Source organism: Pantherophis guttatus, chromosome 3, assembly GCF_059756535.1.
Source record: "Pantherophis guttatus breed Tessera chromosome 3, ASM5975653v1, whole genome shotgun sequence".
Classification (NCBI taxonomy): domain Eukaryota; kingdom Metazoa; phylum Chordata; class Lepidosauria; order Squamata; family Colubridae; genus Pantherophis; species Pantherophis guttatus.
Genome location: NC_142065.1, coordinates 37,984,078 through 37,998,381, shown reverse-complemented (window position 1 = coordinate 37,998,381; position 14,304 = coordinate 37,984,078). Strand labels below are relative to the sequence as shown.

Sequence of the window (14,304 nt, the reverse complement as noted above, 5' to 3'; positions counted from 1 at the left end):
TAATACCAACTGGGACGTCCCACCGGAATTGAATATTTCTCCTTTTTAACTCAGACACCAGAAAGCCAAATTTCTTCCTTTCCATTAGTATCTTAGGTGGGAGTTCCTTGTAAATCCAAATCTTTCTTCCATACAATTGCAAATTAGAATTGAAGGAATTTTGCACAATTTTATTCCTAATTTCTTTATCTGAAAAATAGATTACCACATCTCTAGGCAATTGCCTTTGCTTGGCAGTCCAAGAGTTTATTCGATAAGCTCTGTCAATCCTACAAAACACTTCCTCAGGTTGAATCTTTAAAATCCCAGCTAGAAATTCAGAAGATATTTTCCTTAAGTCATCTCTGTTATTTTCCTGCAAACCTCTAAGTCTTATTGCATATTCTGTGAAATTATATTGTATCTTTAGAACCTCTTTTTGAATCCTCTGTTCCAGATATTCTACATTACCAGACTTTTGGTCAGCATCCATTTTAAATTTTTCTTCTGAACTATAATCCTGAATATTTAACAAATCATTTTCAATTTTTTGAATTCTATTGTCCAATTTATCTTGAATTTCATCCATTTTTGACTCTAGTAAATTAATATTTGTATCCAACCGAATCATGAATTCTGGCAATTTTAAAATTTTTTGCTGCAAAAAGTCAAACTTGGATTTCACCAATTCCTTAGTTTCCTGCTTAAATTTTTCAAGTTGCTGATTCACAATCTCATCCCTTCTTTCAATCTCCTCTAAGAGAAATTCTATTATATTAAAATCAGGTTTCTGGGACTGAAGAGTTAAAACATATTGCTTTAAATTCTTGGTGGGGGAATCCCCCCCACCTATTTGTTTGTCTGACTTCACAAGCCTCAGTGCCATGTTTCCGCCTAAGCAGGCTTTGTTAGAAGAAGAAAAAAAAAAAAAAACAAGACAAAAGACTTCCAGCCAGCAACACTCAAGCCTCCAGGGAAAAAAGAGAAAAACAAAAACAGGAGCGGAGTTTTGTCTACAAATGTAGCCAGTGGTATTTATTCCGCTACATTGTAATAATAAAAAACGGAAGAACTTTCCCTCTCAAACTCTTCTCCAGCCGCGGCAGACGCCATTTTAAAAAGAAACTTTTTTCCTCTTTCTCTTCCTCTATTCTCTTAAGTAATTTTTAAAAGATAAGTAAAATACTTGCGCTTCAGTATTACAGGTCCAGCTCACATTTTCTTTGAGTAATCTGTCAAATTCGCAGGCTTGCTTTTGACGCCTGGCTCTGCATTAGCAGAGGTCTCCCAAAGCCCGGAGCAACGGCTGGGGATATGGGGCATCTCATCCGCTCCATCCCAAAAGTAAAAGAAAAACTTTTGGGACTCTGCAGAGAGTTCTACCCACCCCTGCCGGCTCTATCTCCGTTTCCTCATGGGAACGGAGTTTTTTCGAGCCGCCGTTCCGTTGTGAAGGCGGCTCTGACAGGCAGTGGAAGCTGACGATCCCAAAGGAACGTCTGGCGGCGGCCAGCAGCAAACAGGAAGTCGAAAGCAAGAAGTTTTTAAAAAAAAGCAGTTCGAACATTGCAAATTCAGCAAAGGCTTTAAGGATACTTTAGGAGTTTGCCTACTCTGTGGAATTCTGAAAGAAAAACTAAGAAAAAATAGTTTTAACAGAGGCAGCGTTAACATTTAAAAGAACATTTGAGGTTTCTATCTCCATGGAAACTGTATTATAGTGCAGCACTTAGGAATGAAAGCAAATGGGAGTAATTTATAGTAGCATACAGGAAGTAACAGATCAGAATGAATAGTGCTACAGTAGGAGAAGCCAAGTGCAGAAAATGTAAATAAATGCTCAGAAAGCCTGCCACTCAGGAAAAAAAACACAAGCCATTTGCTAAAGCAAAGCACCAAACAGTTATTTTAAAAGAGTGCAGCAGTGCATGCCATGGATGACAAAACTGATGCTGAAAGGGAAACAGGGATAGCTATTAGCTGACCTGGAAATCTATACCATAGAAAGTAAAATGAAACCAGCAAAACAGCTCATAACAGAAGTGAATGGCAAAACCATATCAATGCAATTGGGTATTACAGTAGTTCTGCTGAAATTGGTTAAACACCATGTGAATTTAAGCAGCATTTCAGAGATGCTAAAATACAGAGATCTAATTTATAGTATACTAGATACTTGTACAATAGCATAAAATATAATAATCAACAAATTATGTTAGATTTATGTCTGGAGATTCTCAGTCATCCAGGTCATGGTTGTCCCAAAGGTACTTTTTTTCAAGAGGCAACTGGACTTTCTGGTTTTTCTTTGAAGACATTTCACTTCTCATCCAAGAAGCTTCTTCAGCTCTGACTGGATGGTGGGAAATGGAAGGATTTATACTCCTTGCAGACAGCTGGTCATTTGCATTCTTTTAGTGCAGGGGTGTCAAACTCGATTTCATTGAGGGCCGCATCAGGGTTGTGTTTGACCTGAGGGGGGCAGGTGGGCGTGGTCAGCTTGATGTCACTTGTGTTGGTACCTGTGGTGGTCCGAGCACTTTGCCAGCAAAAATGGAGCTTGGGAGGGCTGCACGTGGCCCTCCCGAGCTCCGTTTTCACTGACAGAGGCACCGCAATCCGGTCCTTTGCTGTTTCCAGGGCAGCCCTGTGGGCCAGATTTAAGTACCCCATGGGCTGGATCTAGCCCGTGGGTCTTGAGTTTGACACCCTTGTTTTAGTGGGTTGTTAAGGACACCTGAAAGTTTATCTGTGTCATCAGGGTCTTCAAAGAAAAACCAGTTGCCTCTTGAAACAGCACCTTTGGAACATGTTAGATTTATATGTTGTGAAAACAAATGATTCAGATGATGAGGAAGGTGACACTGGATTAGAAGGCAGATAAGGAACTTTATCTATTAACAGATTATATTAAAAAGCACAAGCTTCTCTGAACTGAAGACTTCTGAATTTTTACCGCCATAAATTAATGTGGCTTTCCTATGATAGCATCACAGAAACCATTGATGGTAAATTGAAAAGGGTATTGGTTGATGTTGAGTCTGTGTTCACAGATAGCGTTCCCACACACTAACATCCATATTTACATAAAAGATAAGGCAGTATTACATGAAAATGCTAGACCCAAGTTTTCACAAAGTATGTCCACCCTCCATAAACGATACGCAAAAAGATAGAGCCTGAGTTGGATTGGATGGAAGCCAGGGGTTTTCCCCCCTCCCAAGAAACTAATTAGATCCCAGGCGGCTTGGTTTTAAAAGAATGAAACTGCCAGCATGAATGGCAATTTTAAAGTTATCATTAATTTACTATTAAAGCCTGAGCAATAGCCCCTTGCCTAGAACCGAAGATATTTCTGCTAAGCCTAGCAAAGGGTTATACACAAATGGAAATGGAGGAAGATTTTAAGGTGTTACCATAAATATTCACAGAAAATTGCATTGTTAAAACAGCAGCTGCTTCAATATAGTTTTGGCATTATTTCCTTGGTGCTTCCAACTCAAAGTAGAACTCAACACATTGTACTGTCATGCATATGCCTGTATAGGTAAATATTCTTAAAAATGGAGATTAGATGGAGATACCTTTGGCATGTATTATCTCATAGATTCTGAGAATTTTCCTGTTGTAGCTGAAATTATTAAAGAAAAAACAGGAGAGATCAAACACTTCCCAGAATGACTGAAGTACAGTTTTATTAGGACCATGATAAAATTACCCTAAGCAAAGATAGTTCTTTGTGGGTTATTGTACTATCCAACATGAATACTTGAACACTACACATTGGACATCTCATATAAATAAATATTAAGGCTCTAGCATTATATTTTTGTTTGATTGGTGGGAATTTTCTGTGTCAGTTGACATGTTCAAAGGATGACACAAATATCCATCCCACTTCTGGTTCATAGCTGAAATGACTTGTTTTGCCCTGATGATGAATTAATAAATATCCAACAGGATGAGTTATTAAAAGCACAATATTTTTAATTGTAGTGGATACATATTCAAAATGGCCACTGAATTAAAAGCTTGCATACTTTTTATGTGCATACCATAATGCACGCGACAACAAATAAAAGGCCAGCAATGTTGTTCTTAGACCCTACCTTATATAACAGCTTAATTTTAGAATAGTATTCAAAAAAGTTGAACAATCGTCTCATGCAGAAAAACTAATTTCTCCATTGGACAAAGTATTAGCAAGAGGAATGTTAGCGAACAATCAGAAAATTCAAAGAAAGAACTGCACAGTTTACAGGAGAAAGACTGCTCCAGATAACATTTGGGTATAACATAATAGCTGAAAAAAAACAAACTTATACAAGAAAAGTAACACTTTCAATTCTAATTTCTGAGTTACCTGCCTGCCCTGAAGTAGAGAAACACATAGTTGTTGCTCCACAGTGGTCAGTATGCATAAAAGCCATATCAATGCCTATATTTGTAAATATAATAGGGAGCAGTATAGCATACTCGCCTCCTCTGTCTTGTTGTAGGAATTTTCTAACATAATTATAAAATTAATGTTTTCTATAAATGATAGCAGGTAATTCAACGATAGACACTTTTTAGATCAATTATTTTATTCTGACATAAAGCCTGAAATGCTAAGAGCTACATCAACCACAAGATGGTGCTAACAAGATTAAAAGAATTTAAATAAACATGTTAATTAATCTGAAAATGACACGATTGACACACACATTCTCATTCTTTTAACTTTCCAGAATAGCAAGTTTGTCTAAATTATTGATGAAACTTTATGGTGAGGCTTATAGTTAGTAAAGCATCAACATTTTACAAGAACATCTAAAGTACTAAAGCAACTTATCGTGTTTCTTCAAAAAGAAGGCCAGGTGTTATTTTCTTTTGACCCCTGAAAAAATGGCTAGGCCTTCTTTTTGGAGGGTTCCAATTATTGACTCACCTCATGGCGGTGGCACCGACAGCCCTACCTAGCAGGAGCCCACTGTTGGCCCACTTGTTCTGCAGCCGCTTGCCGCCACTCACATGCATCACCCTGGCCTCCGTTTTGCCTTTAGATGCCTGCAGGAAGGCATCTGCAGCTGATAATAGAACTCCCGATCCGGAGTGGGTGGGGTCTTAATTAGGGCTAATTTTGTGGGTGGGGCTTAATTTGATCACATGCACTCAAAAACGTGATAGGGCTTCTTTTCAAGGTGGGTTGACTTTTTGGAGAAACATGGTAGGTTCACAAGGTAAGCTAAAAGTAAGAAAGAGAGCTGTGAGAATTATGTCAACTTTAAAAAAAGGTAGTCTTTCTCCAAGCAAAGATAGCAACAGGACTAGAGCAGAGCTTCTCAAATCATATTTTTCTCTGGTTTTCTCTCTAAAGAGGAGCTTTAGATTACTTTATATATGACTCAGATCTTATCAAGAGGAAGATTTTGGCAAGTTGAAAAATAGATAGAAACCAGAAATTTTAATTTCAACAGGAAAAATGCAACTCTACATTTGGGCAGAAAAAACAAAATCAAAATATAGGGAAGACTATACTGGGTAACAGTACATGTGAAAAGGATTCAGGTAAATTTGGTGCCATAATATAAATAACACAACTATAGTGTAAACATCAAGAAAAGCACTTATTTTTCTCTATTCTAGATTGGTCACATTTTCTGAGCAAGACATTTGACATGGCGCATGTCCAATAGGGAATAACCAAGATGATAAATAGTTTGGAAGGAAAATCATGAGAAAAAGTTGGAGACACTTGTTAGTTATAATTATCTTCAAGTATCTGATGATGTGGCAGATATATTATGATGGGGGGAGCAAGAAACAAGGCATTTAAACTATCAGAAAATAGATTTTGATGGGATATCAGAAAAATTTCCTAATCAAAAGTTCCTCACCAATGGACTAATCACTAGACAGTGGTGGGTTGGCCCCAGTTCGGTCTGGTTCTTGCGAACTGGTAGTAAAACCGGGGGAGGCTCCGCCCACCCACCCGGATGTCATCATAGATGATCTGCGTATGAACAGAAGCTCGGTGCGCACACACTCGATCCTGTTGCAAACCAGTAGTAAAGGTAAGTAGAAGTGACACCCGTCACTAGACCAGGGATGTCAAACTGGCAACCCATGGCCGGATGCATCACACACAGGCCATCCCCATCCCGGCTCCACAAAGGCAAAAAACATCATGATACATCATGTGACGTGATCAAGTTTGACACCTGTGCACTAGACCATTTTGGAAGATAGCAGATTCTTCTTCACTGGAATGTCTTAACAGAGGCTGGATGCCCAGTTATATGTTTGAGATGGACAGCCATATAAATTAATTGAATGAATTAATGAATGAATCTGTTGGAAATGTTGTAATAGCAGATCCCTTCATTGATATTGAACTAGGTGAACTTTCTTCTTATTCTTCCATTCTATATAGTCCTTTATAATCCATGTTCATTTTAAATACTGCATAGTATTTGAGCTATACTATTCTGAATAAGTACATTTGCAAAAATTTAAATCAATGTCACTTCTCATTATTATTTTTATTCTATTATTTTATTAAAATGTGTATTTTTAAATGACCAATATATTCCTGTTAATATCAAATGGGCTTAATATACTTATTTTGTATGATTTAATAAGTACACATGCCACAAATACATAAATTTTAATTTTTAATATGGTAAATATTAGTGGTCATAATGCATACAACGCTCTTTCGGAGTTCTGCATAGCTTTTAAAAGTGGGAAGGGTGCTGAGAGCAAAACGTTTAAGAAACACTGCCTTAAGGTAGGCAAAAAGTGCTTACCTGCTGCTGGGGAAAATGATCAAAGGCGCTTATTGAAAGTGGTAATAAATCACAATAACTTATTTCTGGCGTCGGCACCACGACTGGGTTATAACACGTCTCCCTTAATTCCGACAGCCTAGGAATTCTGGGCTCCAGGGAAACAAGACATCCTTGGAAGACTAATCTTCCACCTTCATTGAGTGAAGCCCCTTCGAACTACTTTTCCCATGATCCTTTAAGCTGAACTCTGCGCTCGCGCCACAGTAACTCCGGGGAGGGGGCGGGGGAGTTGGGAAGATGGCGGCCGGGCCGTCTCGCTCTCCCACGGGCTGGGGGCGGTCAGCGCTCTCCTAGCACTTAGACCGACGGGGAGGCTCGGCTGTCATTGCCGCCATCGCCACCATGTCGGAGCCTGGCCACCTGGGGATCAAGCGGGCCGAATCGGCGAGGCTGCGTCGGGCGGAGCAGCTGAAGCGCTGGAAAGGCTCCTTGACCGAACTGGAGCCGGTGACTCCCGCCCGGAGCCGGCACCGCGGTGGGGGCCGTGTGCGCTTCGAGGACGGCGCCGTCTTTCTGGCCGCCTGCTCCAGCGGAGACACCGAGGAGGTGAAGCGCCTGCTGGCCCGCGGAGCCCGCCTTAACACGGCCAACGTAGATGGGCTGACAGCGCTACATCAGGTACTTCCCAGGGCGGAGCACCTGCACCCAACACCTCGGCGCCCCAAATCTGCCGGGGATGGAGAGGGGGGAGAGCGCAGCTGTTAACGCGAGTGGTCGCTTCTCGCCCTTCTTCGCCATCCCGGAATCTCCGGGGATTTATCCGTCCAGAGCGATGGATGAGAGCGTTGCCCAGTCATTTGCTTGTGCTCGGGATGCCCTTCCGACGGGTTACAAGCAAGTCTTCTACTCCTGGGGCTTAGCTATTGCCCACAGCAATAGAATTGTGAATAGAGAATTGTGGTGGGTGGGAGTGTGTTTGTGGGGATTGTTGTGTGTGTTGGACCTGGTCTTTGGGTGTTAAGTGCCACAGTATGGCTATACTGTGTATACACGTACAATGACAATAAAGTAATTTATTTATTGGAAAGCCTGGGCTGGGGTGGCTGGGTTGGGAGCCTGGGTTGGGTCATAGGCTGTAGATTAGAGTTTGAGATTGTGGAGGATGGTTTCTCAGATAAGTGGAGAGGGTTAGTTCAGGGAATGAACCTGTTGTTTTTCTTTCCATTTGCCTTCCCCCCCCCTCCCCTCTCTAGGACTCCTTTCTGTAGGTCCTGGAATTGATCATTCACCAATAGACTTAATACTGTTGTACTGATTCCTTCCTTGGGAACATTGGTGGGACTCTCCATAGTGACCAGATTGCTCCTCTGCCCATCCAGTGTTTCCTTTTTTTCATAGATGACATGAAAAAGTCATTTACGTGAATTGGACAGCCCAGCTCAGACTTATGCCTCTGAACAGTTTGACTAAATAAGATTATTAGTTGCATAGTAATGGCGATGGAGCAGTTGATAGACATCAATTCTTTTGTTATTTATTTTTGTTTGCTATATTTTACTTGAACTTAATGTAAAAAAAAAACCTTTGCCATATAAACAAAGGTACTCTTCCTGTGGCTATGTTGGATGAATTAAGCCCTATAAAATGACCCAAACAGTTTCTTGTTTGTCAGTTATTTCTTTTACTAGGGTTACTGTGGTTTTCTTATGTAGAAATCATTTGCTACCCAAATAAATATTCTTATTCTCACTGAAACACACACTGCATGTGTTTTTTAAAATTACTAATACACATTTTATATTCTGTACTCTTGAGTGGGGGAAGATAAAACCATACAGATATTTTTGATTAATCTAACATTATTGTGTCTCTGCTTTCATTATCAGAAGAATGAAAAATAGAAGGAAGAGATTTTTCTTTTTTGGTTTTGTTTGTTTAGAAATGAGCAAGATCAGGTTAGTTTGGTAAGTGTGGTCTAACTTTCAGGATAACATGCTTTAAATTGATAATTTTTGATATCAAACTATCTTGATCTGTGTTTACTACCAATAGAAAATATTATTTTTGATGAAATAGTCCTCAGTAAAAAAAAAATCTGTCATAATATACAATATATAGAATATTTTCCCTTTGTTGCTTCTTCCTTAATAGAACTCTTGGAGTTCTAAAGCAAAACATTAATTTGAAGTTAATATTGCAGAATATGAAAATCCATAAAGTATAGTTATCAATGATTTCAAATAATTAACTTGTAGTTAAAATAATAAAATACTTTAAAATTACAGGCTGTTTGGGATTCATTTTTTATTTTTGTGTTAAAAAAAGGTCAGAATTATGATCTGTCTATTGCTTTAATGTGTCCTGTACTGGACTTGCTGTGATACTTGTGACTTTCAAAATCTTTTCCCTTGGCAACCTTTAAAGAGACCACAAGGTGCCAAGGCCTAAGATAAGCAACATTGAATTCTATTAATAGAATTCCTAATGTGCAATGAGTACCAGCAGCATCCTCAAAAGTCTGCTCCCTAAATGAGGCTATCATTAGAATAATTTCATTGTCTTTTATTTGGACTCGTGTTGTGTTACTTTTTCTAATGCAACAATGAAGATATTCAACACTAGGAAATACCTTACAAGCTTGCATGTTTTGTCATTTAACTATTATTATGTGATGATAAAAGTTGCCTAAGTAAGATTTCAATAATATGAACCTATATAGTATACAAAATATTTCATGGGTATACCTTTTTGGATAATTTTAGATATGGGGATAGGCAAGGAATTATGCCCCGACCAATGGAAATATTACCATGTTTTTAGTTTTTTTAATGACATACACTTTTCAAATATTCACAGACAAAGGCTTTTAAGAAGACAGAGTTTGGTCATAATTGTAGATTTGAAGCAATTTTAATATAATAAGCCCTCATTTGATGGTGCAGCTTTCATCATACATTCTCAGATTTGTTGAGGGTTCTGGTAAGATTTTGAGGGTTTTGTTGTTGAGGGCTTTGTATGAGTCTTCATTCTGATAATATTTAGATAATCCTTCAATATGCTAGCTGCGACCTCCACAAGAATTAAACACTAAAAAGTAACCATAGTCTTCCATACTCCTGAAAAAAGTGACTTGTTTTACTGCTTGATATTCCATCTTCAAAAGAGGATATGGTATGTAAACGGTATCCATGATACTGCATGTAGAAGAATAGCATCTTGCCAGTAAAACAATTTATTTTAGAGAGTTCTGGCTATGACTCCTAGATGACCATTCGGCAGATATAATAAGTATTGTGTGAAATCAGGGACAGTGATTGATGACATAATGGCATTCATCCTTCGGCTTGGTTTTCTTCGGCATGATCCCACTGAGTTAGGCGTAAAGCCTGTGCAATCTTGAGCTTACCGGAAATCATTCCATTCTATTTAAGCGAGAGAGCTCTGCATTATTTGTTGCTTTCTACTAAAGTTAGTAATAACAAATGTGTTTTAGGAGTGGCAATGAGTGACTTTATGGTTGAACCACCTCTTAAGAGTCAGAATAAAAGTTTGCCACATCATCCTCATCTTTGTTCTAGTCATTCTGACACTAATGGCCTTGGTGACAGGCCAAGTACAAAATCTTAAGATTTGCTGTTAGTTGCTCTGTCTTTAATATACTTGACAGGTCCGTGCCTCAGCTGCTGTGCTATTGAAGCTAGGTTTAGAGATCACTATCATTTGGTGTGATAGTGTGGAACATTATGAGTGTTGAAAATTAATGTATGTTGTGTTATTATGACTAGTTTCCTTTTCTGTCTGTTTTGTTCACAAATTTTGATCACCTACTTTTTACATTACAATCAAATGTAAATTATTCAGGCCATTTTTGAATGGTTTGTGAAAGAACAAATAGTGTATTTGTTAAAATCTTATTTGAATCTAAAGTCCAAATAACACTGTCTCATGTATGTCATATGTCTGCCTTCTAATAGCCTTTTAGTGTGTTCCCAGTATCTGAGACGTGGATTTCTGCAAGGGTGGAGGGTGGAATCTGCGTTTTGGAATGCTCTTCCTAGATTCGTCCAGCTGAAGATAATATTTTAAGTATCATTTCAACATCAGGCAAAGTCCCTGTTTTCCCAGGTTTTTTTTTAGTTTTCTGCACATTCTTAATTCTGCTTTTTGGAGAATTCCCGGTTTTTGTTTTAATTGCTGCCCTATGAATCTGTTAAAGACTGCGAATATCTAAAATAATAAATAACATTTGCAGAAATATGATTTTTGATGAAATTAGAATAACTTCATTTTCAATTAGAAAATGTTGACAATGGAATACAGTTTCACATAGTTTTATAAAAGTCCATAGCTTTCCAATATAATTTGCTGTTATAGAGGATATTCATTCCAGTTAATTTTTTTGGCTCTCTTTGTTTCAGTCTTCCTGTGAACATTTGCAAAAGGAATAATGGATCAATTGTAGATTTCCTGCTGGAAAAATAACAGAATAGTACCCAACCCCCTTTTTACATTTATCCTATAATTCCAGTTTTGCATACTATACTGGATAGTCCTTCAGACCACAGGAACAGATTTTTGCAGGGATTGACTGTAGGAAGAAGGAGAAATTGAAGAAAACTCTTCACTTTTCTGTTTTCATGCCACAGATCTAACCCATTGGTTTAAATCTGCATCTTTTCTTAGGAAATAAATTACTTAATTATTATTAAAATTCAAATTGGCCATGATAATATGCATGAGTATGTGTGTGTATAAATATGTGTAGATATATAACCATGATAGTCCTCAATAATAATTTTTATTATGATATATTTTAATATTGTTCTATCTTACAGGGTACTTGTAAGAACTATATGTAAAACCCTTTGACTGTCTGAAGCATGTTAAATATACCTCAGGCTTTCTTATGTGTACAGGTTATTTTAATTTCTAGTATTTCACTTAAAAGTTTTTCTGCAATATAATAAGAAACCTTCAGAGAATGGCCAGTAGAGGGGAAAATGTCCTCATAAGTGATTAACAAGCAATCCTGTATTTGAAGCCTGCCTAGGAATAATTTTTGTTTAATATAATGAATAAAATAATTAAATATTTTATTCATTTTTATCAGGCTTTTGAAGAAAATGAAATTTGTTATTTTTCCTCTTATAAATGACAGTATGTGATTGCGTCTGCATTGCTATTGTTTAGACTGTTGGACTTTGCTTAATAATTGCTTTGTTTAGCAACTGTTCAAATTATGGCAGCTGAAAAAGTAACTTTATGATATTTGCATCCATTGCGATGTTCCTCCAATCACATGATCACATAAATAGCCATTTATGACTGTTGCAGCATCTCGCAATCATTTGATCACCATTTGCCCACTTTACAATTGGCTCCCAACAAGCAGAGTCAACGGGGAACCCATCTGCATAAGGACCTCTTTAATAGGATGTCATTTGAAACATTCTGAGCATGAAAGAAAATGTGTAAGAGGTGATATCCTGGGTATAATATTTTTCCTCACTTGTAAATGGCTAAAATTTCAATAACTATAAGATAGCAGTTGTTTATTAAATCACTGTTTAAATGCAGTAATACAACTTTGCTGTCTTCATATATGGGCAACCTCTACGTTCTGTTAGTTTAGCATTAATCATCAGAAGTCTTCTGAATGATCATGTATTACTCTTCTATGTGTCAGTGTCCTTTCAGGACTAGCTAAACTTGGGTGATGGATATTCTAAACTTCTGATCTGACACAACAACTGCTCACCATCCATTTCCGGACCACATGAAAAACAGGCTTCTATTTATAACTTGTTCACTTTAGTCTTCCAAGCAGCTACTGTTGTTTCTTTGAAGTGCCTTTGAACTTTAATTTGACCTATAAAGATCTCATAAATTACTTATTAAAATCTAAAATCTGCCTGTAAAAAAATTGCTTTAAGAGTAATATGATTAAGTAAAGAGAAATGTAGCCTTTATGTATTTGGAACAGTTCTAGATGTCAATAATGTGATGTAACTTGTCACTCACAATTTGATGGTTTTTTTTGTTTTTTTTTGAATGGGCCAGTTATTTGAGTGGGTATTTTTCCTCATGGTCCTTATGCAGGTCAGACTTCTAGTTGTTCATTTTATGGAGTCATTGTGGGGGATGGGAGGAGGATTAGCATAGAAGAATCTAAAAATGTCAAGTGTGGAAATAAAAGTTGGGATCAGTCTCTGGCTATAGATGATGTCCAGAGGATTATGTGTGCAAAATAAATGTCTATCTTGCTGAAATATTCAATAGAACCTATTAGTTCCCATACTCTATTGTAGCTAAACTGACAATATATATCTGACAATAATGCATGCTGGCTTGAGAGTAACGCTGTCATAGCTATACAAAAGAACTTTATCTGAATGAGAAGGCATCAACCAATAGATCTTCATAGGTTTTCTCTTTTTCTCTCTTTCATGTGTTTACTTAGTGATCATTTTGCTTAATGACCTGGTTCCTGATTATTATATAATAATATTGATTACATGAAATCCTCATCATGATCACAATTGAGACTAGAAATCTGATCCAGAAGTCATTGTTCCTTTACGTTGAGGCATCCATGTGAACGGACCCTGTTTTTCAACATTTTTTTGTGGTCGTCAGTAAGTGAATCACCATGGGTATTTTTGCGAATAGCATAGTTGTTAAGTGAACCCACTTTTTTAATGGGTGCTTTTTGCCAGCAACTGGCAAAAATGCTGGAAACTGGTAAAAAAAAAAATACAAATACAAAATACAGAAAAGAAAATACAAATACAAAATACATGAGCTCAGGACGCTGCATTGGAGTACTCATCTCAAATGATCTAAGTGCCAGAGCTCACTGTAACAGCATTGCCAGAAAGGCATTAAGAGTTGTTAACTTAATCTTATGAAGCTTCTTCTCTGGTAATATTGTACTGCAAACTAGGGTATACAAAACCTTTGCTAGACCAATTCTTGCATACAGGTCATCTGCCTGGAACCCGCACTGTATATCGGACATTAATACAATTGAGCGAGTCCAGAGGTATTTCACAAGAAGAGTACTCCACTCCTCCGCTCACAACAGAATACCTTATGTCACCAGGCTTGAAATTTTGGGATTAGACAATTTAGAACGCCGCCACCTTCGGTCTGACCTAAGCGTAGTACACAACATTATCTGCTACAACATCCTACTTCAGCTTCAACCGTAATAATACATGATCACACAATAGATACAAACTTAAGGTAAACCGCTCCAAACTCGATTGCAGAAAATATGACTTGAGCAACAGAGTGGTCAATCCCTGGAATGCACTACCTGACTCTGTGGTTACTTCCCCAAACCCCCATAACTTTAACATTAGACTGTCCACTGTTAATCTCACCCCATTCCTAAGAGGTCTGTAAGGGGCGTACATAAGCGCACCAATGTGCCTACCATCCGTGTCCTACTGTCCCCATTTAGACCTCCGTGTATTTCGCTGTGCCCTCAAGACCTGTTGTTCCGCCAGGCCGGGCTATCAATGTAATGATTTTTAAATTGGGTGTTTTA

At 37.9% G+C, this 14,304-nt stretch overlaps 2 protein-coding genes across 27 annotated transcripts in view; one reads left to right on the top strand and one right to left on the bottom strand.

The window, feature by feature from the left end:
* CSRP1 (cysteine and glycine rich protein 1) overlaps positions 1–6,970 on the bottom strand; it is a 39,398-nt gene extending 32,428 nt beyond the window's left edge. The window contains exon 1 of the mRNA XM_087889327.1: positions 6,771–6,970. The gene's annotated coding sequence lies outside the window, so the exon portion shown is untranslated. The remainder of the gene's footprint in view (positions 1–6,770) is intronic.
* The window catches only part of PPP1R12B (protein phosphatase 1 regulatory subunit 12B), a 139,835-nt gene continuing 132,352 nt past the window's right edge, over positions 6,822–14,304 (top strand). For 16 of the 26 annotated variants that reach the window (XR_015733010.1, XR_015733009.1, XM_087889305.1 and 13 more), the window contains exon 1: positions 6,863–7,430. Coding sequence is in view for 19 of the 26 variants with exons in the window: in XM_087889305.1 (XP_087745431.1) it covers positions 7,155–7,430 (276 nt within the window). In the remaining 7 variants the exon portion in view is untranslated. Of the gene's footprint in view, positions 7,431–14,304 lie in introns of all 26 variants that reach the window. The other 10 variants (XM_087889321.1, XM_087889320.1, XM_087889319.1 and 7 more) reach the window with 4 other exon arrangements.